This window comes from Falco biarmicus, chromosome 7 (genome assembly GCF_023638135.1).
Source record: "Falco biarmicus isolate bFalBia1 chromosome 7, bFalBia1.pri, whole genome shotgun sequence".
In the NCBI taxonomy this organism is placed as follows: Eukaryota; Metazoa; Chordata; class Aves; order Falconiformes; family Falconidae; genus Falco; species Falco biarmicus.
The window spans coordinates 9285591-9300647 of NC_079294.1; the positions used below are offsets into that span (position 1 = coordinate 9285591).

Sequence of the window (15057 nt, forward strand, 5' to 3'; positions counted from 1 at the left end):
GTTAAGCATTTTCAATCTTTATTTTACAAAAATAAACCAGTTTTGCTCTGGTACTCTGTGGCCCCCAACCTTCCCCTCTGCCCCCACTCCCATTCCTTTCCCTGGAGCTCCAGCTGTTGCGTGCCGCAGCCAGTTGCTCGCACGGAGGCTGCCAGTGCCACACGCTCCTGTGAGCGTCCCCAAGCAAGCACCGGGGAAGGGGGTTGGTGCCCTTTGGCGAACGCCTCCTCTTCCCAGGATCCAAGCTGGAAACTGCCCAAAGATGCCTCCCGGTGGCTCTGCCATTTCTGCACAGGGAGCAAGTCTTTGGCAAGTGACTCAGAGTACACACTTTAAGAAGGGGTGTCCGTCCGTCCGCCTGTCCGTCCGTCTCTCTCCCTTGGATGGAAAAGCGAGCCCCACAGAATGTTGCTTCTGGCCATCAGTGGAGCTGGCAGGCTGCCGTCCTGCTGGCTGGCTCAGTGCTGGAAGCGTGGGGAGCTGATGTGAGGCTGGTGGAAGGAGTGTGTGGCGTAAAGCACTTCTGGAGGTGGTGGAGGGGACGTCAGGATGGAGCAGAGCGGTTCATGGGAGCTCAGCATCGAGGCAAAGTGCTTCATCTCCTCTGTCAGCTGCTTGATCTCCCGGCGCAGGGCAGCGTTCTGCCTCTCCAAGTCTTCGCTCTCCTGAGGAGACAAAACCACAGGGGGCTTCCTCAGCGCAGGAGCCACAGGGATGATCTGGGGACACAGGGCTCGCGGCGTCGCGCCTCTATGCCCCGCAGAGGTTCCAGAATGACATGTTTCTGGTAAATTCGGCACAGAGCCGCGCTTGGGCAAGCCCCCCCTCCCCCAGGCGGCCAGGCTGGGCGCGGGTGCGATGCTGGCAGGCCCAGCCGTGCACCCCAGCTTACGAGAAGTGACTGTGGCATGTGCTCCCGCCCAGGCTTTCTCGCTCCCTCTCACGCACACCGGGGCACGCTTCCCGGGCCACCCGGCCGGGGGGAGGGCGCGCTCAATAACTGCCGTCTTTAACCAGAAAACCACCTGCCACAGGAAACCTGTCATTGCCCTGGAAAGAAAAGACTCACTGCTTCCTGCTAGCAGCCGGGGAAACCAGCGGCACGGTGAGGAGGAGGGGAGATGCTTGAGTCAGAAGAGAAACCGAGGCCTCAGAAGAACTGAATTAATACTGTTATTAATGAGAATAACAACAAAGGTGTTGGTAACGACGCTCAGCCTTGTCTCGACGATCCTGAGCGTTGCAGCCTTTGCTGCTTCTACTGCTGCTGAAGTGCAGCCAGCTCTAGGCTGGAGCATCCCAGGCACCAGCTGACCATGGAGCCAGCAGCCTGGGCAGGACCAGAGGAGGGAGGGAGGATGTGGCAGCAGGCTCTGCAAAGTCAGCAAAGACAGCTAAAGTAGGACCCAGCGCTCTGAAGCGCTGAAAAGCGGCACTACTACCTTGGCAAAGCAAACTGCCACCCCTCTGCTGCAGCGCTGACTTCTGACAGTGCCCGCTCTCCGTGCACCGGCTGAAACGCACCCAGCGGTGACAGCGGCTGTCAGAGAAGGAGTTTGCACAGCAAACGAGCATCTCTCAGAAGACGCTAAATGCTTTGGAAATTATGACTGCTGTTGAACTCGGGAGATGATGGGAATCACCAGGCACAGGGAGCCCCAGCCTCCCCATGACTCATTCCCCTCAAAACAAGAGCTACAAAGCCCTGGGGCAGATGGAACTGCAGGCTCCTTTTATACCACCATAGCTCAAGCTGAGCCATGCTCTTCTGAGCAGAACCACATCAGAGAAGCAAAGTCCACGGTGCAGAGCCAACAAGGAGCAGCCAGGGAATGAGCCCAGGAGCAGCAGGGGGTCACTGTCCGCCAGGAATTAGAAAGACATTAGCAAAAATTCACCATCCATCCTCCACTTGCCTGCCTGCATTTCTCCAGCTCCCTGCCACGATCCTCTCTGTCTGACCCAAACTGGGCTTAGCCCCCCTGCTCCCATCCCCATGGGAAGATAAGGAACGTGTGCTATCAATGCTAGCTGAGCAGCAGTAATCTGGTAAGCAAGTGGTTTGTCATCTGCTCTAAGAAGGGCAGCCCAGTTCTTCTCGGTGCACAGCTAGGCAGGATTTTCCTGGGGGAGGATCAGAGCTCCTCTCTACCTCTAGGATTACCTTGGAGAGAGCACTGTCCTCGAGGAAAGGGCGTCCTTTCACCCCTCTCATGCACAGTCGCCCAGAGCCATCGCTGCTGGCAGATGTAATGCAATCGGCCTAGAGCCATGTCAGCTCTAGAAGGATCATCAGCTACTGAGCAAAGAGTGAAATCTCTGTCTTCAACCCCAGCTCCAACCATGGACTGAGGGCATTATGTAAGGAAGGAGGGTTTAGGACTGGCTTCTCAAGAATTCTTCCCAAAAACAGGGATCCTGGGGAATATGAAGACTGTTAAATCAAAGGATGTTTTTTTCAAAAGCCTGACTACAACTTTCCAAAGGGCAGCCAAGCCCAGCGCAGGGATAAAGATGCTCTGTGCCCAGTGCAGGCTGCGTGTTCTGCATCCTGCCCACCAGTGGCCCAAAACACACGGGACTGCACTTACCAACACATGAAATGCCAAGGAGCCCAGTCCCTGTGCTCCGACACTGATCACACACTCCCGTCCAAACACATAGAGCCAGAAGTGACCATCCCTTCTGAAAAGCAGACGCCTAATTCTTCACACTGGGGAGAGCCTCAGGGGTGCCAATGGTGCCACAGGAGGAGATTGGGACAGCAGGGTGAAACCAAAAGGGGGAAAATCCATGCTAAACAACAGGAAAAGCCTCCAGGTGCTGTACAGTGTTTAAATGGAGAAAGAGATGCAAGGACTACCATGAAGACATTTAAAAATATTTAAAAATTATTAGTATTTATCTACACTGTGTAGCATCTCAGGGAACAAGCCAGAGGAGACGGCCCATTTCACTCTAGGTTGCACCATCATCCATACCAATTAATTCAAAGTACCGTCTCAGAAAAGCATCTGTGTATGCTTTTATGCCGCTGTGTAAGTGACAGCGAAGCACAAACCCAGGGAGAGCCAGCCTGGGTGAGCCTGTGCTTTCAAAGAGCTTCTGAGTGAGCCGGTCAGAAGAGGTTAGGAAAGGAAATCGGTACTGTCAGACTGAAAGATAACGATGGATTCAAAACTAGCTGCAAAACCGAATGTTTCACTGGCAGTTATCCTGGGCTGTGTGCTCTTGCTGTGAGCACAGACTCCTACATCCTGCCCTGTCCTCACTTTTCTTGTCCTGCCTCAACTGAGCATCTCCACTTCGAGTCCCCAGGGGAAAAGCACGTTGTCCTCTATGTGAGCCCTCAGCGCTGGGGACAGGGAAGGGTGGGAGTGCTCACCAAGTGCAGTGTGTCTGCTTTCTGGGTCTGCCTCAGGCGGCTCTTCTGGGCAGCGATGCGATTCTTCTCCCTCCTTTGGACTTTCCTCATGTCATCAGAAGAGTCCTAGGGAAACAAGGCATGGAAGTGCTGGGGCATCCCCTCCCTCACCCTGCCCCTGCAGAGCAGTAGGTGGGAAGGGGACACAGCAGATAACCCCACTGAGGCACAGGACATGGGATACGCACCCTCAGCACCAGGATAAAGCCATACCCCAGGGATGTGTGATGCTTTTGGCATCCCCGTTGCTATGAGGGGCCAGTCTGATACCCTTTGGCATCCCAGCGTGGCTGGGGAATGACCGCTTCCCCTTCACCAAGACACGGGCCTGGGATATGGCTTGAGGGACCAGAGTAAGGACCTCTCTCCAGAACAGAAACAGTTTAAATTCCTTGAACAGGAAAGCTTTCTCTTCCCCTTCTCTCCGCAGGCATACGGCACTGCAGAAATTCCAGCTCCTTGGCTAAACCATCTTTCCAGAGATTCAGCCTGTGTTTTCCTCCTTTCATCCCTTCCCCGTCTCCATCACCCCTGTCCCTCAGGCTTTATCTGTTGCAGGCCTTTACAGTGCAATGTGACCCCTGCTTAGTTTAACTAGACAGTCTTGGAGCTTTTGGGTTTTCCCCAGATCTCATTTGCTGCAGCTCCTGATCTCTGTGCTTGCTCTTTTCTGGAGTCCCTTGGTAGCAGCACCTGCAGTGCTGACTGCTACACTCCTGAGCCCCCTGGGCAGGGGAGAACACAGGTCTCCAAGGCTCCAGGTCACAAGCTTCATGCATCAGCCATTCTTTGCTGAGATCGGGTCCTGCTGCTGCCTTCTGACAGTTGAAACCGTCACGCAGACTCTTTCATCTTCTATTTTCATACTGCGCTGCCTCTTTTGTGGACTCTCTAACATTCACACCACCACTTCTCCACAGGACTACAAAACTCAGCCACAAAAGTTATCTTCCCAGCCCATCAGTCTGTCCACATCCTCTCCCTCCTCCACCCCGCCCAAGATCTTTTCTTTTCTTTGAACCTCTTTTATCCTTGCCTTCAATATCCTACAAATGTCTCAGAGACAGCAGCTCCCACATCCTGCACCAAGCCCAGACCCTATCCTGCAGCAACCCCTGTGCTTTATTCCCTTCTCTACCAGGATGCCTCCCCATCCCTGCTTGCAAGACAAAAATCATCTGCCCTGATCATCCCCAAGGTTTCTGAGCAAAGTCTCAGGTTGCCACCATTTCCAGCCCTAGAGAAATGGCAAGCAACGGATGTAATAAAGCTTAGCCAGAAAAGGCAGTGGAAATTCCTCAGACTCGTCTCGGTATCTGCCAGGGAAAGACCTACTATTAAGGTGCTCCATGCAGCAAAACAAAATCCCTCTGTTGAGCATTACTGAGACAAAAAACCTCTGAGGCTGAATGAGAAGAAGGCAGCCCCAAAGTGGCAGGGCTTTTCTGGGGGCTTTTTCCAAGGGCTGTCCACGGCAGGGGGAAGCAGGCCGGTTGCCCCTGAGCCATCCCACTCCATGGCGAGGAGGTGGCTGCTCAGGCTCCTTCCCGGAGCACCGACATCCACGCCTGGCATGTATCACAAGGCCCACCGTGCCCGGGGTCCCGACCCCCCAGTTGCCCCTGGCATAGCCCAGGCAACCAGACCTCCTCTCTCCACCTGTAGCCAGCCTGGTGGCCAGGGCTCCTGGCGCTGGGCTCAGCCCTGCATTCCTCTCCCCACAGCCGTTCCTAGAAAGCCCTGCCATAGTGCACTGTGAAAACGCCAGTGGTGGCCTTCCTCCTGCCCACACATGGCCCACCCCAAAGGAGTCTCCAGCCAAGGGCAGCTGGGGAAGGGTCCCCGCTTTACCTGCTTGCTGGGGGGGGGAGACTGGCTGAAGCTGCTGGAGTCGCTGCTGTCAGAGCTGTGGGGCATGGCTCCCGTCTTTGGCTCCCAGGGCCTCTTCAGCTTCCTTTGCGCTCTTGGTGTGCCTGCCTTCTGTCTTGCTTGTCTTCCCTCTCCCCTGCCCTCCTCTGCCCCTCCGGAGATGGTCCTTGGCTTCCCGGCTCTTGCCCGTCCCGGAGGCACGCTGTCCTCCTTCCCCGCCTTCTGCCACTTTCTCTGCCTCTCCTCTCGGAGCCTCTGCACCTTCCCTTTAGGTCTCAGCCTCCTGTGGTTTCTCAGAACCTCGGGGATGTAAGCTGAAAGTCACGTGGCCGGAAACTTTAAGGCGAAGAAGAAAAGTTACAGAAGAAGAAAAAAGAAAAAAAAAAAAAAAAGAAGAAGAAGAAAAAAAAAAGAGCACATCTGGGAAAAATGAGCTTCAAAATAGCCTGAAAAACCCCCGAAAAACACCTTCGGGCAGTTGAAAAACAGCAAGATGGGTTTTCTCCGAGACAAACAGCAGAGATGGAAAGGAAGAAAAGCCCCAGCTCTGGCTGTGAAACCTGGACCCTCAAAGGAGGGCAGTGCGGAGGAGGTGCTGCCGGGAGCCCCAGAAATTCCAGGGGCACCACGCGCCGTGCCAGCCCTGTGCAGGCAGGAGGTCGGTCCAGCTCCGAGCAACCTCTGTCACCCCAGCCCAGCCAGGGAAATTCCCAGGCAGCCACCCACCTCCCCACAAGCCATCCACCACCCCCAACCCCCCTGCCGCCCCCACCACCACTGACGCGGGTCCCAGGGAGGGGACGGGTACCTTCCGCAGGTGCCACGTAAACGCTGTTTGTACAGACGGCTCATGTGTGTGGTGAAGCACCAGTCCCACCTAAAAAGAAAGGCTCGGGAATGTAGAATGTTTGGACTGGTTTGGTAGGACTGGTGTTTTCCAAAATCTCTTTAGCACTTTAAATATTCATTAGTACCTGGCTGGTAAGGGGAAGATCAGCTCTGGCACACAAATTAAAGTGCTGTAAATGTAACGGTCGATGGACCCAGAAGCTAAACCTGAGACCTAATTCTCACACCGCGCCATGATGTTGACCTTGGCTACAGCCCAGGGGGTGCGACTGTTGTGCAGGGGTCCTGACTCCCTGCCTGCTCCCCTCCAGCCCGCTCTCACTGCAGCTGGCAGAAGATGTGAGACAGGACTACGGTGAGACAGGAGCATTATGGCACATTGGAGGTCATTTCCTTGCTCTTCTCTCTCTGCCAGCACCCAACGTGACCGTGGCCCATGCAGACAGCAGCAAAGAGAGGGTGCTTTGCATCCCCTTGTTTCTCCCCTGGTCTGTACTGTGTGGGACTGCTTCCATCCTTAGCACGAGCCTCAAGTAGACTGAAGATGTGCAAGCAGCCCTGGGACAGCAGTGCTTCAGGAGTGCCCTCAGGTACCCCATCCTAGTGGCTCTGGAGGTGTCAGTGCAGGAGCAGGGAGTGCCAAAGAAAGAGCCATTTGCTTTCTGACCTGCTCGTGTCGCCAGAGCCAGTGGGAAAAACCAGGGCCACGTGCCCAACAGGCTCTCCATCCATGCAGAATCACACATCTTCAGAGCAGCTAAGTTCTGTCATGTGCCCTGAGGAGCAGATACAGAAACAGGCATGAACCCATCCACAGTAACCCACTCCTGTGGAAAGCAGCAATTCCCAGTTCCCACTTACCGGTTTTTGTTGCATATCAGTATTTTGGTTGAGTTTCTCCTGCCTCAAGCAGGAGCAGAGAGCAAGTCTTAGGAGCAGGGCATCAGCAAGGGCACTCGAGATGCAGTTGTCATTAGGGCAAAAGTATTGGCAGCTTTGGGTTTGCCGCCTTCTTGCAGCACAGAAGGCACACACGCAGAGAAGCACATGCTTGGCGCACGGTGCAGACTTGTGTGGGCATTGCTGGCATTTCTTCCCAGCCCTGCCACTCGTAGAGCCAACACAGGGGCAAATGTGGCCAAAAGCAAGAACCACATGGGGCTGGCTGTGGGCTGGGCAGCTCCGGGAAGTCACCTAGCCTAGCTCCAGTTGCAAAACTGCTCTTTTTTGCCCCATTTCCCTCTTTAGAAACATGCTGTGATGCTGGTGCACTACCCTTGGCCTTATTATCTGAACATTTCACAGCCTTGAGAGAATGTTTCCTCCTGGTGTGCTGTAGGGAAACGCTAGGATCCTCCACACTTTCTAACATGGCTGCAAGTGTTTGCTTGCTCAGCATGAGGCACCCTGAGGGACCCCATGTCTCCTGGCAGCGCAGCCCCCCTGCAGCAGGCAGGGCTTCTCCACCGCAGCCAGCTCTGGGGAGGGAGCAGCCAAAGGCACTGGGGCCACAGGGGCTCATAGGGCATCGACTTCAGGCCCCCCAAGGCACCGGTGCTGGTGGCACAAGCATTGAAGCATCCCTTTGCCCGCTGCATCACTACGCTTCCTCTGAACTCTGCCACCCTGGGCGCCGCTTCCTTTCCGGGAAGCATGCCGCTGGATTCCTGCTCTCCCAAGGAAACCCACCACCACCTGGGCCCCCTGCTGTGCAGGCTGCTGTTGCTCAGGGCAGGACGGAGGGAAGCCCTTCCCCAGGGAAAAATATCCTTGTTCCATTATTGGGCAAACAGGCTGCATTCCCTCCTTCTGCACCCAAGCAGCTGAAGGCAGGCGATCGGGAAGGCGGCGGGTGCATGGGCAGGCGGCCATGCAGGGAAGCTGGGTGTCCTGGCAGGAGCTGGACGGTCAGTGCGAAACTGCCCAGAACCTGGCTATGGCAAAGGCTATTCTTTGATCCACAGAAAGAAAGTTTTGAGCTGTACCCCAGTTTGCCCAGAGCTGGGCTTTTATTAACAGCTGGTTGAGAAATCTCAGGAGAGCATGATGTTGGGAGAGGGTTTGGACACTTGGTCTTGCTGAGCAGGAGTAAGAGAGCGTCCTTCTTCCCTCCTTGACCAAACACACTCCTCGCCCTCAAGCTGGCTATGATGCTAATGAATTCCAGTCACTTATAAGCAATGAATAAGCATGCTGTAAATGAGACAGTATCTCCTGGTGGGAAGGAGGACAGAGCCTTCACCTCACTGCCCTGGGCTGGGCAGGACCCACATTGCCTCCTCACAGGCAGCGCCCTGTGCCATTCCTCCAAACAGAGCTACGACCCCGCAACCCAGAGCAGCAGAGACCACCGGTGTGGCTCCACCAGCATCGGCTCACAGCTCTTGGGGTGCTGCCCTGGGTGCCTGCTGCAGGCACAACATGGGGAGCTGATATCCTGCTGTCCCTCCCCAGGCTCTCCCTTTCCCCCGCTGTCAGGGGGAGCTTCAGGAGGCAGCCTCCTGGTCTCTGTGCTTGACTTAGGTGACTGAATTTACACCATGAATAAGGTCCCCTGATTTTGTCTCTGGGATCGTTTAGGTTTCTTGATCTTAATCGCAGTCACTGCGAAATCGCTGTCAGTGGCACTGGCTGAGCTCACGAGTGTTAGGCTACCACCATACCAGCAGCTTGATGGAGCCAGGATATTTCCAGAGGTTTTTAGGGGAAGGATGGGGCCATCCAATTCTGCATTTATCCCTTCTAAATAACAGCAGGCACTGCTGAAGGGAGTCCTGTTCTCTCTGGGACAGGGTGGCTGCAGGGACTCTAGAGGCTGGGCTTAGCATGATCTCGACTGCTGGAGAAATGGTTTGAAAGCAGCAAGACGCAGTTCAGCAAGAACAAATGCAAATGTAAAGCAAGGTGTAGGTAGAAGAACTGGGGAATCACTGACTGGGCAGCAGAATGGCAGGGAAAAATCCGGGGGTTGCAGAGCATCATAGACTGAAGCTTCAGCAGCAGTGCAGAGGTGTCGCAAAGGGGCCGGGTACTGGCCTGGGGTGCTGGGGGCCAGGCAGAGGAGAGGGCAGCCCTGCGCTGCCTCTGCAGGGCCAGGACCCCCCCCACAGTCCCAGGTCCAGAAGTGGAAAAGTCCAGAAGAAACCAGTACAAAGGAGAAGTACACAGAAACCTTGCTCTAAGAGAAAGGAGTGAAGAAGTTGGGTCTGTTTAGCCGAGAAAAGAGGAGTCTTGGGGGCGGAAGAAGGAGCAGTCTTTGATATGTTGTAATGGAAAGGGTGGTCAGCTGTTTTCGGTGGAAAGGTTCAGGTCTGAGGTTTGAAGCAAGATGAGGTTAGAGGGACTTTGGGATGGGCAGTTCAGGAAAGTTATTCAAGCCCCTTCATATGAAGTGGCTGGGAACAAACCTCTGTCAGAAAGGGTCCAGGTTGAATCCTGCCTCTGCAGGATGGATTAGAGTTATGTTCCCAAGGTTTAAAGAAGGAAAAATAAAATAAAATAAAATAAAATAAAATAAAATAAAATAAAATAAAATAAAATAAAATAAAGCTAGTAAGATCGGCTCCTCAGAGCCCAGAGAGCACATGGGGCATTTCTCAGCCTTAACTGCAGCCAGTCCCTTTGCCTCCAAAGCCCAGAAATATCCCTTCATCTCAGCAGAGGTGGTTGCTGGTTTCCTTGTAAACCCGCTGCTCCAGCCCTCTCACCTGCTGCAGGCTTATGGCAGCAACGCTCAAAACTGTGTCTCACCCCATCCATCTCAGCCCTCTTGTTTGCATGACCATTCAGTGCATAGTGCTATTTAAAAATCCAACCTAGAGCAGCTACCTACCACCTTCAGCCTCCTGTAAACCACTGAGGCTGTTTCTGCTTCACATGCAGCATTTTATGCAAATCATTTCTTACAATATTTGGACAATTGCAACAATTTGTTTACCATTCCCCCCATGAGTTTGAAGACTTTTGTGTGGCATTCGGTGCTGGCAGGCGGTGTTAAGTGAATGGTGGTGTTGATCAAAGTCCTTGCTCTCTACCAGACAAGCTTCTGCCACGTCCCACTCTGTCACACGTGTTGGTCCCATCTGCGATGCAGGCAGCTTCCCCAGCTGGCAGGATGGCTTGTCTCCATCACCAGGGCTATGCCATCTTGGCCGAGCTGAGCGAGTGTGAGAGCGAGGTTGGGGCAGGAGAGCTCAAGTATAGTCCCACCAAATTCGTCCCACCTAGCAGAGAGCAAACGCCCATCACACAAACGCTTTCAGTCCTTACTGGGGGCAGCCAGCCAACGTACAGGAAACGGGCCCTTTACACCCCAACCATCTGATAAATGACGAGGACTGCAAGTCAAGCACGCAGAAGTGTGGAAATCCCAGAATTAGCTCCCCTAAGCAGGCTGCATTTACACCCTCATGCCATATAACATGCTGTGCTGCGTAACTGCGTGATCCACAAAGGTTCCTTCCCTAGGATGGCTGCGTTACCTTCATTGCTGTCCTGCGGTCAGAGCCTGCTCAGACATTCTGCTGCTCCATTTCTCCACTGACTCGTTCCACTGCTCCTCACTTCAGCACTGAGTGCTTCAGGGATATTAATTAAGCTGTTTCCTCAGCCACCTTTTCAGGTGCGGGGGTGGAGTTACCCCTATTTAACAGTTGCAAAACAAGAGACAAAGAGAGATTTAGGTCATAAGTACTCATTCATTTTGGGGACACAGGCTGAACCAACTAGGATCTATTTTTTCAGTGTTTCTGGCTCTACATAGCGCTTTATTTAACCAAACCCCAGCTCCTGATACCTTGCAGCTGCAACCTTTTATCACTTTTGTAAATCAGCTCTGGCAAATGAGGAAGATGTGGCTGCTCCTGTGAAAGCTCTCGCTGGTGCGGCTCACCGACTTGGAGAGTAACTTCGAGGCAGGGGCAGGCACAGATCCAGCTTCCAGGAAGGTACCCAGCGCCTAGCCAGGATACCTTCCTTTCTTTCTGCACTCCCTTGCTTCTCCGACTGGGCAGGAGCTTCCCAGCCCTGCCAAGACAGGAGGCAGCCTAGCTGACCAGCTCACCGTTCCCTCTGGCTGAGGGAGCCTCTTGGGAAGAGGTGGCAATCCAGGGCAAAATGTTAAGAGGTGATGGCACGCACAAGACCGCTGAAGCTCAGCTGTGCAGGCAAACCCATTTCTGGCAATTTCCAGCTATTCAGTATTTGGCTTTGCCACTTCTATGGGTTTTTTTGAATGTCATTAGTAATGCTTTTTATGTCTAGGTTTGAAAAGAAGGAAGCTATAGAAAGGAAACCCCAGCTGTGCTAGCTTTCCAGATACGGACACAGAGCTCCAGGTAGCTGGGGGGGGTGACCCGCTGCAGGGGACAGTGAGCTTGGCCAGAGCCTCCCAGCTCAGGGGCTCTCGGGAAGGTGTCAGGGTCTGGCCTCCGAGACTTACGGGAGTTTCAAGGCACAGATAATTAGAGTTCATCCCAGGCTACTGAAGGGATGAACCACAGTCTCCACCTGTCCTGTCCTGTCTGTCTGTATCTACTGGTTGGGTAATTAGTTGAGCAACCTCTGATCTGCTCCTGGTGAGGACTTAGCAGCTGATGCGAGTACTCAAGACGTGCACCTACATGGCTTTGCAGGTCAGCAGATCCCAAATCCTGGTAGAGTACATCCATTTTAAGGCCAAACTTTCACTGCTGTCTTCACAGACCCTGTCTAGTTTCTGGGATCTGACCAGAAACAGGCCAGACCACCCCACCATGCTGGGTACATGAGGCCTGGGACACCAAAAAGGCTCTGCCACCCTCCCCCCCCCCCCTCCCCAGGCTTCTTTGCATCCGCTGCCTGGGCTGAGCCCCCCAGCTGAACTATCCAAGCGCATGGACGGGGCGTGCAGAGGGTGCAGATGTTGTCTGACAGTTTGACTCATCTTGGTGGCAGTCTCGTTCAGTGATGATGGGGAAGGCCCAAAGAGGAAGGGCAATGACCCGTTTAACCAAAAAGGCTGATCCACCCAGGGGTAAACTTACCGGTGCTGGTAAGGGGCCACAGCCCCAGCTTCCTTCACGCTGGCCAGCGTGCGCCTTTCCAGGCTACGCGAGGGCAGGAGAGATGCATGGCTGTCCAGCCCTGCCACCGTGGCAGCAGGACCCAACCTTGGGCCTCTGCTAGTGCTACAGCGAATCCAACCACAGCAACCAAGCAGCAAGAATTGTGCTCCAGGGGATGACCACAACCTGGCGGGGCGTTTGATGTTCACTGGGCATTGGTTGCAGCCATGGCCTGTGGCACGGGGGCAGGGGCGCTGGATGCATTACTTATCTCTTAAATTAATACATGACTCTTGAGTGTATTATGTGGCTGCTCAATGATTCCATTCAAAGGAAGGTGTTCTTCGACATCACCCATCACCATAAGACACGTTCAAGCTTCCCAAGGACTGAGTACAGCTTGCTTAGGCCTTGTTCTTGCAGCCAGACTCCAAGACACTCATCTCAGCAGGAGACACCTGTGAACGGCACTCATGCTAGTAGTACTGTACCCCCACCCTAATGGGATCTGCTTTGGCTTAGGGGGATGTATACACTGGTTCTGCCCCTCACCCCCTTTGGTGGGAACAAGTGCTTCCCGAACCCTTCGGCTCATGCAGCGTGGTTGGAGGAAGTGTTCAGCACAAGTGCTGGTGGGCGCACGTGCAGTGAGCTGGCACCCAGGGCATGCGTGGTGCTCGTACAAGCGGTGCTGGAGCACAGCGTGTTGGAGGTGCGCAGGGGGACGGCAGGCTGTGTGGAGCAGACCAGCTGTGAAGGAGAGGGCAGAGGAGCTGTGCAGAAGGTGCACCTGGCACCCACGTAAGTAGCGCCGATGGGCAGTTCCACACTGGCAGAGTTACCAAAACACACCCAAATGCAGAGAAGCCCTGTCTGCCCGGGTGCTGCTTTGGCACGTGCCGGTGCACCCGCCGGCTGGCACGCATGGCTCTCGCCTGTTGACAGCTCACCAGGAGACAGCCCGTCCCCAAGCGGGCTGCCAGGGCAGGCAGCAGCAGAGATGAGCCCCTGCCCTATGGCTGGTCCATCCCTCAGAGCCCCAGGCCGGCTCAGAGCTCCTCAATGCCTTTTTGAGAGAAACGCAAGGAGAGAGGTTCATGCTGCACTGCCCAGACACGAGGGAGGACCTGCTCAGTGCTGGCTACTTCAGAGGGCTTGCAACCCCCCCGCCAGGTTTCCCAGGGGGCTCACAGCAGCAGATGGATGGAGGGAGAGAGAGTAGTTTCTGATGACCACTGATCCTGTGCTTTCCACCCCTGCATCCTGGTGCCCTGGCATGACAGAGGTGCTCCTTAACCAGCCTCTTGGGTCATGGATGCTTCTCCTACGGCTTTGGCAGTGGCTGCCAGTGCTCAGACACAGCTGACCTGCAGGCTCTTGGCAGTGCCTCATCCCTGACGGTGCTTTGGATGTGGGACGAGGGAGAAGTGCTGCACCCTAAGCTGTGTCAGCAGTACTGCTGCAAGGCCCGGGCTTGAAGAGACAGTCCTCCTGCCATTACCAACAACCAGCAACACTGGCTTCAAAAAGGGGATGAAAAAAGACGTAAAGTCCTTCCCACTTTTCTTTACCTGAACCCCAAAGCAGATGTCTGAGAACCATGCCATCTTCTATCTTTTTTAAGCCAAACTTCTCGAGTTTTGGGTATCCTTGTTTTTCATATCAGTACCTGATGCCTTGTGAGCCCTCTGAAACTGCTGGCCAGCATGGCGTCTTGTCCACCTGCACAAACCAGTTTGCTGGCTCTGTGAGAAGTGTGTCAATTTACCAGTTTGAAATGAGTTGTCTTTCCATTTCTTTGAACATCTTGTGAGGGGGTGAGCAGAGGAACAGACTTATCTCTATGCCAGGCATTTCTCTGCACATCTCTATCACGCGGCATTTCACCAGTTTCCGCTCTAAACTAGTGGGACTTTTATTCTCCACATAGGGAAATTTTCCTGCAGCCCTAATTTAGGTCAGCACCCATCTTTGGATGTCTCCTGTTTTCACAGCAGGGCAACCAGAAGCAAACACAGCACCCCAGGGAAGCTGCCTGACAGCCATCTATGATGGTATTACAGTTATAAAGGATGGATGTGCTCTTCTTCACCCATTCCTCAGGAAGCCTTTCTCCTTTCCCCAATGCTGCACACTGAAAGGGACCCACTGGGTAGCTCTACCCTGAATTTAAAGCACAGCCGTGAACCCATTGGAACTTTCTTCTAAACCACCTGTGTACCAGCTGGTGCTTATGCACACTCCAGAGGGTGGCCGGGAGAAATGCTGAGGTGCTGCTACCCCAGCATATGCACCCAGCCAGCCAGCAGCCCCGGTCCTGGCCCCGGAGGGTGGTTGCTCTCAGGTGAAGAAACGTGCCCCAAAGCCCTGCCTGAACAAGGCTCCACGTTCCACACGCGGTGGCCCAGCACGGTACACTGGCAGCTTGCGTTGCTCCTAAAACTTGAGCACATGGGCCAGTGACCTGCAGGTATCCTACGGGCAGCGGAGCGGGTGCCTGCAGCCCAGTTGTGTCAGCTCTGCACCTCTCCCGCCCAGTCACAGCGAACACCTCACCTCTGCACCCGGGGGGGTTGTTTGGTTCTGCCAGCCTGTTATAGCTGGCAGCGTGAGGTGCCCTTGTCCTGCCTGGTCACACAGCAGTGCCATCGTCCTGCCGGGTCACACAGCAGTGCCAGCACGCACCAGCACCTTGACTAGCTTAGCCACTCACCCGTCATCTGCTGGCTGGAGCTGGCGAATGAATCAGGTCACTTTGCTCACAGGGAAGGTCTGCACAGAAGAAAAGGGATGCCTCGCTCAGCAAACATCTACGTCACGCAGCAGTGACTCTGCCCAGCACCCACGGAGTTTGCCTCTGCCACAGAAGCC

General features: G+C 54.4%; 1 protein-coding gene across 1 annotated transcript; it reads right to left on the minus strand.

The window, feature by feature from the left end:
• On the minus strand, positions 1-5623 carry BATF (basic leucine zipper ATF-like transcription factor). Its single transcript, XM_056345589.1, has 3 exons — positions 5276-5623; positions 3386-3490; positions 1-665 (listed from the first exon to the last, which is right to left on the minus strand). The coding sequence occupies exons 1-3, from the start codon at positions 5339-5341 to the stop codon at positions 459-461; spliced, it is 378 nt and encodes a 125-aa protein (XP_056201564.1). The 5' UTR covers positions 5342-5623; the 3' UTR covers positions 1-458.
• Between the last annotated feature and the right edge of the window lie 9434 nt (positions 5624-15057).

What these genes read in the sequence shown, in the direction of transcription:
- BATF (XM_056345589.1), bottom strand. Translation starts at nt 5,341, where the DNA reads ATGCCCCACAGCTCTGACAGCAGCGACTCCAGCAGCTTCAGCCAGTCT. An exon ending in CTCCCCCCCCCAGCAAGCAG is followed by an intron (nt 3,491 to 5,275) that starts GTAAAGCGGGGA and finishes TTGTTTCCCTAG; the next exon opens with GACTCTTCTGATGACATGAG. An exon ending in AAGCAGACACACTGCACTTG is followed by an intron (nt 666 to 3,385) that starts GTGAGCACTCCC and finishes TTGTCTCCTCAG; the next exon opens with GAGAGCGAAGACTTGGAGAG.